Source organism: Barbus barbus (assembly GCF_936440315.1).
Source record: "Barbus barbus genome assembly, chromosome: 48".
In the NCBI taxonomy this organism is placed as follows: domain Eukaryota; kingdom Metazoa; phylum Chordata; class Actinopteri; order Cypriniformes; family Cyprinidae; genus Barbus; species Barbus barbus.
In genome coordinates this window covers 1,388,126-1,399,885 of record NC_136726.1, presented here as the reverse complement: position 1 = coordinate 1,399,885, position 11,760 = coordinate 1,388,126, and the positions used below count along the sequence as shown (strand labels likewise).

Here is an 11,760-nt window from a genome sequence, read left to right as displayed (position 1 = left end):
GCTACACCCTCCTGATCTACAACCCTGATGGGACTCAACAAGCAGAGCAGAACTTGGGCCCGGAGAGCAGAAGCTACACGTTTCAAAGGCTGGTGGCTGGACGACTGTACCAGGCTGTGGTCCTTACACACAGTGGAGATCTCACCAACATGGCAACTACTACCGGCAGGACGGGTAAGTGCATCCTGTAAGTCGTAAGAAATAATACATGACAACATGAACTAGACGTGTTGAATCGATCGCAACAGACCTTAAGATGGGTCACAGTTTCCTTCAGTTTAACTTTGGAATCAGTAATTAATTGCAGTACTGATTGTATATGTTGGACTCTTCTCCTTAATGGCTTTGATGTATTGTAGACCCTAGGCCACCTGTCTCGTTCTCCTTTGGAGAAATCACTAACACCTCCCTGGAGATCACCTGGAGCAGTCCAGAAAACACTGATTATGATGACTTTGACCTTCAGTGGAGCCCCAGGGACCATCTGTCTGTGTTCAACCCCTACCACAGCCCCATATCTGGAAACCGTATTCTGAAAGGCATGCACCCTGGCCGCCAGTACAACATCAGCCTGCGTACGGTCAGCGGCGCCGGAACCAACAACCCTACCTACAGCTTTCCGGTCTACAGGAGCATCAGGACAAGTTAGTGGAGCACCAGACACACATGTATAAGAATCAGTTTATCCGTCATTCCTACGGGAAACAGTATGTCCAAACCAGGCTTTTTAATTATTCCACCAGTCTACAGACAACTGGTCACCAGAATCATCTCAGTTTGGACAGCAATCTGTCTCTGCAGAGACTTGCATGAGGGTGACAAGTATGTGCTGCAGGGGTTCTGCAGAGTTTAGGTCCAACCTTGATCTGAAACTCACCTTCTAGGTAAAGACCCTGTAAACCTAGATTAGCTTGTTCAGGTGTGTTAGATTAGGTGTTGGAGCTAAACTCTGCAGCAAAGTGGATCTCGAGGGCCAGTTGAGAACCCCTGCTCTATTGCTTACAGTTTTTTTTTTTAAATGTGTAACTTCTTACATTTTCAGAACTTTGCCTCTTTTTTTCCAAACTTCACACACAAATCCAAGAATTACACACAAAATACAAAATGCCTCACATCTCTTGCAAAATGAAGCACTGCATTCAAAATATCACAAACACTCAAAATCTCAAAAGCAAACATTTGCAAACACCTTTGCCGTAATATTAATTTCTGTTAGATTTGTGTGTGTTTCATAGAGAATTGTGTGTTGTGTTTTGCAACAAGTGTTTTCTGAAATTGAAAACTGAGTCAAAGGCTGAGAATTAGTGTCTGGTTTTGCAGATTTGGTGTGTGGTCCTGGTGTTTCAGTGTCAGCTTTCAGAAATTGTGTGACAAGGAAAGATTTTGTGTGTAAGCAGTTGAAAAAAAACTGTAATAGCAGAGTAATAAACCACTCAACTACAATAACATATGGCATTATCTGTAGGTGTAGCACTAGTGGAATGTGTGTGTTTTTTTCTGTCTTTAGAGCCGGAGCGTGTTCAGAGTCTGCACTGCCGTCCTCAGAACTCCACAGCCATCTCCTGTTCCTGGAGTCCCCCAGAAGCTGACTTTGACTCGTACACCATCGAGTGCTCGAGAAAGGACTCTCAGAGAATGGTGTACTCCCAGCGCACAGTCAAAGAGAACACCGTCTATCTGATCAAAGATCTGGAGCCTCATAAGCAGTACACCGTCTCTGTCAAAGTCATCTCTGACAGCATGACCAGTGAGGCAGTCATGGAGAATGTGGTCACTATGATAGACCGTGAGTTAGGGGGGTTTTGTTTGATATTAATCATCAGATAACTTTCTGACGGGAACGGTTCCTGAATAGTTTGTGTCTTCTCAGGTCCACCTCTGCCCTCGACCCGTGTCGATGAGAATACAGTTCAGCTAACCAAGTCAAGCATAATCTTCCAGTTCAACTGCAGCTGGTTCAGTGATATCAACGGTGCTGTGAAATTCTTCTCCATCATCGTAACTGAATCTGATGGTTGGAAGCCATTCTTTCCTCTTTTTTATGTTACTCAGAGGTCCTCTTGCCTCCTTACACGACCAAAGTAATACAATGACCCTTCTCTTTGGTTGGATTCAGACAGTGAAAACCAGCAGCCATACCAGCATCATCCTCTTCCCTCATACCTGGACTACAGATCCAACAGCTCTGTCAAAGCTTATCAGACCAGCTACTTCCACAGCCACTGCGACGAGAGCCAGAGCACAATACAGGAGTTTGAGATCCACCTGGGGTCGGGCATGGAGAGTCTGGGAGGACGATGTGATCAGAAACCATCAGCTGACGCATCTCAACACCAGGCGATCTTCTGTGATGGCCCACTGAAGCCCAAGACAGCATACAGGTGATGAATCTGACACTGCAGTCAGACTGTGCTGTTTGTTGATGATAGGGTGTTCCTACATGACCGGGTTTATCCAAAACTTAACCAACGTCTCAGGAGATGGTCATGTGAGTTTAAAGGGTTAAACCTATCCCTAACCTCACGTTTAGCCCTTGAACACATATGTTTCTAGGATGCTCAAATCCACATTCATGCCATTATTAACAAACATGCGAAGGTCAAATGGCGTCTGCAGTCAGGTGATTGTTGGTGATCTCTTCGTCTGTTTGTCTTGTGATTCTCAGACTCAGTGTTCGAGCGTTTACGAAACTATTTGATGAGGATCACGAGGAGTTTCTCTCTCCGCTCTATACAGATACATACCTGTCCAAGCCCCTCATGACAGACGCAGGTATCACACGTGGCTTGACCATATTAAAGGGCGACTGGTAAGATGTGCTGGTTAACTCTTCATATATGTGTGTGTTCAGAGCCATTGAGTGGGGTCATCGAAGGGGTCAGCGCTGGACTCTTCCTCATCGCCACCATGGTGGGATTAATTGTTCTGCTGATCTGCAGACAGAAAGTCCACAAAATGTGAGTCCCACTTTACAATTTGCACTTTACTAAAGTGATCAAAAGTCAATATTAAGAACATCAAATCTAAAACTCAAATACAACATGTCCTGTCCTAAACATCATAGACCTCTTACGCAACTGATTTGAGGGGTTACTGAAGATGATAACAGTTTGTGGTAGGGCTTGAACAAGAGAATTTACAATCCCAATGTTCACAGTGTCTATAGAAATGTTGAAAAATAAAAAGATAATAATGCTATCAGTCAAATTCATCAACATTCACCTCCACCTACTTTGCTGGAGTGCCAACCAGAGTTACTGATGCTGGATTATTGACAATATTTTTGTATGTTTAGTATTAATACAGTATCAATATTGCATTCTTTAAATATCACATTTATTTACGTCAATATAGGCATATTGCAACACTCCTAGTTTGTGGTGATGGTGTAGTAATGACAGGTTAGCCAGGAAAAATGAATAGAGACTGGTTTAAGTTGACAGACATGTTGATACAGGTTTGTGGTGTGTTTGGCATGATGTGTCAGTGACAGTAATGATGAGTTTATGATGATCAGTTTGAGTTAGAGCTGATGGTTTGTAATAATGGTTTAGAGCAGGGGCCCTAGTTTAGCTCCAACCTTGAGCAAACTCGCCAGCAGCTTTCTAGTGATCATGAAGACCTTGATTATCTTGTTCAGGTGTGTTTGATTAGGGTTGGAGCTAAACTCAGAGCTGAGAACCCCTGTTTTAGAGTTGGCGATGATTGATTGGCAGTGATGAGTTAGTATTGACTTTAGCTGAGGAACAGAACAATATCTAATCAGATACTGAAGATGACAAGTCTCAGGCAGTCATTAGTTAGTGATGGCAGGTTTTTGTCTTTCCCAGGAGTGCACAAGAGCCTGTGGTCAGAATGAGTTTGAGAAGAGAAAGACAACCCTCGGGAAGTCACGTCATTGTTAGAGGGTAAGAGTGACTGCATTTATATCATCTTTACTACAGGTTATAATGGCAGTTAAACAGCAGCGTAAATTCTTATTACAGTGTGATTTTCTCCTGTGTTTTAGGAACCGTCGTGTCTCAAGGTACTGTATTACATCCCAGAGCAGGATATTTTTGTGATATTTTCAGTATACCGTATGTTCTTTAAATGCACTCTTGATTTTTTTCTGTTATTTATTGTAAGATAGTTTTGTCTTTTCCAACTACAGTCCCATCAGCATCACAAATTTTGAGTCCCATTTAGCTAAACTTCGAGCAGACTCCAACTACCTCCTTTCTGAGGAATATGAGGTAAAATACACTATCCTCCACATTTCATAATATGATATTTGGGATGTTTCAGAATGAACACATTAACTCTTTGTTCTGCTTTCAGGACCTGAAGGATGTTGGTCGTAACCAACCTCAAGATGCAGCGTTATTGCCTGAAAACAGAGGCAAAAATCGCTACAACAATATTCTGCCTTGTACGTCCAGGCAAATCAGAGTGTTTGTTAAAATAGCTAATATTATTGTAATACAGTTTTTCTAAATGTATTTTGACGTGTTCCTTGAACAGATGATTCTACACGGGTGAAGCTGTCCTATGTTGATGATGACTCCTGCTCAGATTATATTAATGCCAGCTATATTCCTGTAAGATCTCTGGCCATGGAAGTACATTAATAACACAAGTCAAAAGTCTGTCATACAAAAAGCATGTTGAATTACAGACCACAAAAAAAATAATGTGCATGCATTTTGTGAGGCTATAGTTTGCCAGACATGGTTGTGTATTTAAGTAATAAATATTTCAATTAAAAGCATTTGACACATGATTTCATCAAAAATATGGTAAATAGTGTTAGATACAGTTCTTACCAAGTATAAATAGCAACAAAAATTGTGTAAAAAATAAATAAGTAAAATGCTATTGGTACTAAATGTAAAATATCTGTCTAGTGGTGGGCAAAAATATACTATAAGTACTTGTTTCTCTCCTAAGGCTAACCAGTGACACTTAACTAAACATATCACATGGTTTGTTTTAAAGGGCAATAACTTCAGACGGGAGTATATAGCGACTCAGGGTCCTTTACCTGGCACTAAAGACGATTTCTGGAAGATGGTCTGGGAGCAGAACGTGCACAACATAGTTATGGTGACACAATGTGTTGAGAAAGGAAGGGTATGTCCATATGATCACACGTGATTCTTCTGCTCATGAGGCTCTTTTGGCGTCAGCTCAATGAATTTGTGTTTGACTCTCTTATTTAGGTGAAGTGTGACCATTACTGGCCATTTGATCAGGAGCCGCTGTACTATGGGGATCTGGTCGTCCAGATGCAGTCCGAGTCTGTGCTGCCCGAGTGGACCATCCGAGAATTCAAGATCTGCAACGTGGGTATAACGTCTCTGTTCCTCACAGATGAGTTCTGCTAGGAGTACACTAATGAGCCGTGCTGCATGTCTGTCCAGGAGGAGCAGCTGAGCTATTCCAGAGTGGTGCGTCAGTTTCACTACACCGTGTGGCCGGATCACGGCGTTCCAGAGATCACGCAGTCGCTCATTCAGTTCGTGCGAACTGTGAGAGATTATATCAACCGGACGCCCTTCTCTGGAGCCACTGTAGTGCACTGCAGGTGAACAGACCAATTATTATCACAACATTACCTTGAATCATAGTCTTGTGTAGTCTGTGAATCCACTCAAGCCAAGAATGGGGCCGTCCAGGACTGAAGTTGTCAAGTTCAAGTTCATTTATTTATCAAGCACATTTAAAAACAGCCACAAGACTGACCAAAGTGCTTTGCATTCAAATCAAACCATAAACACATAAAACAGAGATAATACAACATATAAATTAAAAACCAAAAAGCCAAATAGACATTCTTGAAACAGAGTAATAATCCAGACCATAATACAGTGTAATAAGAAAGGGATATTAGTAGGCCAGATCAAACAAGTGTGTTTTTAAAAGTGACTTGAAAACGGATAGGGAAGATGCCACTCTAATCTCAGGCGGCAGATTGTTCCATAACCGAGGCCCGACCACAGAAAGCTCGATCCCCTCTACATTTAAGTCTGGACAGAGGGACTAAAAGGAGATTCTGATCACTGGATCTTAGACTTCTAGTGGGAGTATAAAACTGCAACAGCTCTGAAAGATAGCTAGGGGCTTGGTTATGTAAAGATTTGTACACCAATAAGATAATTTTAAAATCGATTCTAAATTGAATAGGCAGCCAGTGGAGGGCCCTCAGTATAGGGGTGATGTGATCATATTTGCGACTATTTTGAATAAATCTAGCAGCAGCGTTTTGAACCAATTGTAGGCGAGTGATTTGTGATTTTGAAATACCGTAATATAGTGCGTTGCAGTCATCTAAACGTGAGGTAATAGAGGTATGGACAACAGTCTCTAACATTGTGGCATTTAAAAAGTGTTTGATTTTAGACAGCAAGCGTAGTTGATAAAAACTGGAACCAATTTCAGAAGAGATATGTTTATCCAATTTTATTGACTCATCGAGATGGACACCCAGATTTTGCAACCGAGAAGATCTGGAGGCCGATAAGCCCAGATCTAGGCTGATAGCCTGAGAATGATCAGTAGAACTAAAAACAATCACCTCTGTTTTATCTTCATTTAATGTTAAAAAATGTTAAGCAAGCCAGATTTTGACCTCTTCTAAGCACCTTATTAAAGTACAAAGTGCTGAAGGATAATTTTTCTTAAAAGGTAAATAGATCTGGGTGTCATCAGCGTAGAAATGAAAAGACACCCCATGCTTTCTTAGAATGTGACCCAAAGGAAGCATGTACAGGGAAAAAAGGGAGGGCGCCAATATCGAGCCCTGAGGGAGGCCACAGGTGAGATGAGCAATGGAGGAAGAGAAGTTACCTACTTTGACAAAACAAATTCTGTCGGATAAAAATGACTGAAACCACTTAACTTGTACCTTTTAGGCCTACGTCTAACTCTTATCTGGAAATCAAAATAAGCTGTCCCAAATGGAAATGTCTCTCCAAATGCTTGCAAATTTCTGTCTGTATAAGAGTAACTGACAAACATAATTCGAAGTAAGCAAAGCGTAATATTCTGCTCGAGATCTAGTATACTTGCTGCAAAGCAACTTCAGCAAATCTAGATCTTCCTCTGAAGGAGGAGTGTTTATCGTTGTGCACTTTTTATCTCTGACAGTGCTGGAGTGGGCCGCACCGGAACCTTTATCGCTCTTGACAGAGTCCTTCAGCAGCTGGACACTAGAGACACGGTGGACATCTACAGTGCTTTGTTTGATCTGAGACTTCATCGCACACACATGGTGCAGACGGAGGTGAGTGCTCATCTGTAAAAAACACCACTGCTTTTGAAACAGAGAGAATACACACACACATAAGTATATCAAATGTGTTTGTCATGTGTGTTGCACCAGTGCCAGTACTCGTACCTCTATCAGTGTGTGCGAGACGTGCTCCGGGCAAGAAAACTGCGCAGTGAACAGGAAAACCTCTTGTATCCCATCTATGAAAATGTGCATCCAGATTACCACAGAGGTTAGTGTGCAGCTAATGTCTGCATGTCTGTATCATATATATCTTATATCTAATTCATATTTTGTATTTCCTCATATAGATCTGGTCTACTCCAAACGCTGATGTGCAGGTGGATAAAAAAAGAGACCAAACACTTTAATGTCAAACACATGTAAAAATGTATTTGAAAATGGTAATATGCTATGTTTATGCCTAGATGTAACAGAATTATATCATGTACATATATTATTCAATATTAAGAGTTTGTTAATTCTTGCATAATATAATGTGCATCACTAATTAAATGTTGTAGCTTATTTTATATTAATAAAAATACTACAAAACAAAATTGTCTGTTTTGCTGTACCATGTATCTGAACGCATTATACAGTCAAGTCACCTTTATTTCTATAGAGCTTTATACAATAAAGATTGTGTCAAAGTAGATTCACAGAGATCAACCTGAAACAGCAGAATCAGTTATAGAAACACTATAGAGACAGTTCAGATTCTGCAATAAAGCAGCTTCAAAAGACAATAGTGTAGTTACTCAGTGTTGGTTTTGTTAAAATCAATTAAAAAGTTAATCAATCAGCTATAAACAGTTCTACAAAAGTCAGCAATGTTGTTATTTAGCTCCAGTTAGTTCCATATTAATTCATTTCAGTTTAATAGTCCCTTCACCCATCTTAATTCTGTTTAAGTTGTGTCCTTAGCCGATGGTGTCAGTCTTCCAGACACCAATTAAGCAATTTCAGTTATAAGCTTTTATTGTCATTGCATCAGAATGCAATGAAACTTCAGAGACTACACACAGAGATGCTACAATATGATAACCACATACACATAGACCACTATACGTAATCAAATCCATGAAAACGTGAATGATGCAGGTAAGACAATAAAGTGCAGTTCTAAATACAGAAATTATTGCACAGTCCACAAGGATTGACATAAATAAATAGTGCAAATCATCCTTTAGTTCAGGGACTGAATGGCTCTGATAAAAACTATTTGAAAATCTGGCCGTGCGTGTTTTAATTGACCTGTATCGCCTTCCCGAAGGTACACTGTAAAAAAATTCTGTAAATTTACAAGGAAATTTAACAGTAAAATGCTGTTTTCATACAATAACAGTACGTTACTGTTTTTTGCAATGCATTGTGGGACAAGATGACCAGCAACAGTAAGACACTGTTATTTAACAGCATAATACCATATTTTCCCTTGTACGTGCGCATAGGACGACATCTTAGTTTCACGAGTTCGCACTAACATATAATATGATTGAGCAATTAGTAAGCATATTTGGCGGGCTGTCAGGAGGGAGGGCTCCGAGCTCGGTATGGAGCCCGAACCCAGAGAACTCCCCAAAAGAAGCTTATGGCATGGGACATCACCCGGAGAGGAAATTGTTAGTAGCCCCCCACAAATATGCTTGTCATGAAAAAAGAGGTTGTGCGAGGAGGCGAAATGAGGAGCACGATGGAAGGCCAGGTGAGGGACTCTCGCTGCATCCGAAGGGAGCTGCGGCTCTGCTGCACCGGAAGGGAGAGACCCTCTTGCAGCTGAATACTTGGCGTGGTTTGAAACGTCAGATGCAGGGCTCTCACTGCGACCGAAGGGAGCTGCGGCTCTGCTGCACCGGAAGGGAGAGCCCCGTTCGATGCTGAATGAGCCATGAGGCTCGAAACGATGAAGGGCTCTCACGGTGACCGAAGGGAGCTGCGGCTCTGCTGCTCCGGAAGGGGGAGCCCTGTACAGTGCTGAATGAGCCTTGAAAACTCGGAACAACGGATGGAGGGCTCCCGCTGCGACCGGAGGGAGCCGCAGCTCTGCTGCACCGGAAGGGAGAGCCTCCATCCTCCTATAAAAGAGCGGGGCACTGCTGCGGCAGTATCAGATGAGCGGGGCACTGCTGCGGCAGTATCAGATGAGCGGGGCACTGCTGCGGCAGTATCAAATTGAGCGGGGCACTGTAGCGGGAGTATCAGCTGGGTGGGGCACTGCAATGGCATAAAATTATGCAGGGCACTGCTGCGGCAGTTTCAAATGAGCGGGGCACTGCTGCGGCAGTATCAGATGAGCGGGGCACTGCTGTGGCAGTATCAGATGAGCGGGGCACTGTAGAGGGAGTATCAGCTGGGTGGGGCACTGCAATGGCATTATAAAATTATGCAGGGCACTGCTGCGGCAATTTCAAATGAGCGGGGCACTGCTGCGGCAGTATCAGATGAGCGGGGCACTGCTGCGGCAGTATCAGATGAGCGGGGCACTGCTGCGGCAGTATCAGATGAGCGGGGCACTGCTGCGGCAGTATCAGCTGGGTGGGGCACTGCAATGGCATTATTAAATTAAGCAGGGAACTGCAGTGGTAGTGTCGAATTATGCAAAGCTCTGCAGCGGCATTATCGAATGAACTGAGCAGGGCACAGCAGCGGCAGGATCAAATTATGCGAGGCACTGCAGTGACAGTATAGAAATTATGCAAGGCACTGCAGTGGCAGTATTGAATGAGCGGAGCAGGGTACTGCAGCGGTAGTACCAAATTAAGTGAGGCACTGCAGCGGCAGTTTCTAATTGAACAGGGCACTGCAGCGGTAGTACCAAATTAAGTGAGGCATTCCTGCGGCAGTTTGAAATGAGCAGGGCACTGCAGCGGTAGTATTGAATGAACGGAGCTGGGCACTGCAACGGCAGTATCAAATGAGCCGGGCACTGCAACGGCAGTATCAAATTGAGCAGGGCACTGCAGCAGTAGTACCAAATTAAGTGAGGCACTGCAGCGGCAGTTTCTAATTGAGCAGGGCACTGCAGCGTTAGTATTGAATGAACGGAGCTGGGCACTGCAACGGCAGTATCAAATGAGCCGGGCACTGCAACGGCAGTATCAAATTGAGCAGGGCACTGCAGCAGTAGTACCAAATTAAGTGAGGCACTGCAGCGGCAGTTTCTAATTGAGCAGGGCACTGCAGCGTTAGTATTGAATGAACGGAGCTGGGCACTGCAACGGCAGTATCAAATGAGCCGGGGACTGCAACGGCAGTATCAAATTGAGCAGGGCACTGCAGCGGTAGTACCAAATTAAGTGAGGCACTGCAGCGGCAGTTTCTAATTGAGCAGGGCACTGCAGCGGTAGTACCAAATTAAGTGAGGCATTCCTGCGGCAGTTTCAAATGAGCAGAGCACTGCAGCGGTAGTATTGAATGAGCCGGGCACTGCAACGGCAGTAACAAATTGAGCAGGGCACAGCAACGGCAGTATCAAATGAGCCGGGCACTGCAACGGAGCGGAGCAGGGTACGGCAGTGGCAGTATATCAAATGAGCCGGGCACTGCAACAGCAGGATCAAATTGAGCCGGGCACTGCAGCGGCATTATCAAATGAGCCGGGCACTGCAGCGGCATTATCAAATGAGCCGGGCACTGCAGCAGCAGTATCAAATGAGCCGGGCACTGCAGCGGCATTATCAAATGAGCCGGGCACTGCAGCGGCAGTATCAAATGAGCCGGGCACTGCAACAGCAGTATCAAATGAGCCGGGCACTGCAGCGGCAGTATCAAATGAGCCGGGCACTGCAACGGCAAAATCAAATTTAGCAGGGCACTGCTGTGGCAGGATCAAATTAGCGGGACACTGCGGCGGCAGGATCAAATTAAACTGGGCACTGCAGCAGCATTATCAAATGTGCAGAGCACTGCGGCGGCACTGGCAGTATTGAATTAAGCGGGGCACCGCAGCGGTGGTAATAAATGAGCAGGGCACTGCAGTGGCAGTATCAAATTTCACTAAACTGGTCAGAGTTAGATGGCTTCCTTTGTGAAAATTATTGTTCCTGATATAGCTCTTGAAGGCGTTCGATGACCATTGACCGAGAGCTTGAGTCAATGAAGTGTACTGGGGGTTTAGATTGGAGAGAAGGGTTAAAAAGAAGATAGGGAGGGGCCGAAACCGTTTGCGGAGGCAGCCTCGCGCACGGATTAGCCTTTGGTGCTTAGGGAAGCATGTAGGAAGAGGTAGAAGGAAATGAGGGAGAAGGCCAGTAAGCTTGCATTGCTGGCTGATGATGCCCTACTTGGATGTCTGTAGCAGGGGCTGCTGGCCATTGACAGGGAAAAGGAGTAGCGAAATGGTAAGTGTAAGGTGGCTGAGCTTGAGTGGCTAGCGGAGGCAGCCTCACGCTAGCATCTGCCGCCAGAGGTAGAAGGAAGGGAGTGCGAAGGATGGGAGTTTGGGAAGCTAAGCCAGCGGCATTGCATGTGGCGCTGTAGCTTAAGGCACCGCAGTGATTTATTGA

At 44.1% G+C, this 11,760-nt stretch overlaps 1 protein-coding gene across 2 annotated transcripts in view; it reads left to right on the top strand.

Annotated features, from left to right (window-relative positions):
* LOC306866933 (receptor-type tyrosine-protein phosphatase beta-like) overlaps positions 1-7,803 on the top strand; it is a 44,033-nt gene extending 36,230 nt beyond the window's left edge. For both annotated transcript variants that reach the window (XM_079412384.1, XM_079412383.1), the window contains 18 exons: positions 1-174; positions 360-644; positions 1,508-1,786; positions 1,871-2,014; positions 2,117-2,381; positions 2,666-2,772; positions 2,852-2,957; positions 3,831-3,908; positions 4,010-4,027; positions 4,154-4,235; positions 4,321-4,411; positions 4,504-4,580; positions 4,978-5,112; positions 5,202-5,324; positions 5,403-5,566; positions 7,129-7,264; positions 7,364-7,484; positions 7,564-7,803. The exon at positions 1-174 is cut by the window's left edge and continues 93 nt beyond it. In XM_079412384.1, coding sequence (XP_079268510.1) covers positions 1-174; positions 360-644; positions 1,508-1,786; positions 1,871-2,014; positions 2,117-2,381; positions 2,666-2,772; positions 2,852-2,957; positions 3,831-3,908; positions 4,010-4,027; positions 4,154-4,235; positions 4,321-4,411; positions 4,504-4,580; positions 4,978-5,112; positions 5,202-5,324; positions 5,403-5,566; positions 7,129-7,264; positions 7,364-7,484; positions 7,564-7,586 — 2,408 coding nt within the window. In that variant the 3' untranslated portion in view covers positions 7,587-7,803. The remainder of the gene's footprint in view (positions 175-359; positions 645-1,507; positions 1,787-1,870; positions 2,015-2,116; positions 2,382-2,665; positions 2,773-2,851; positions 2,958-3,830; positions 3,909-4,009; positions 4,028-4,153; positions 4,236-4,320; positions 4,412-4,503; positions 4,581-4,977; positions 5,113-5,201; positions 5,325-5,402; positions 5,567-7,128; positions 7,265-7,363; positions 7,485-7,563) is intronic.
* Positions 7,804-11,760: the final 3,957 nt, after the last annotated feature.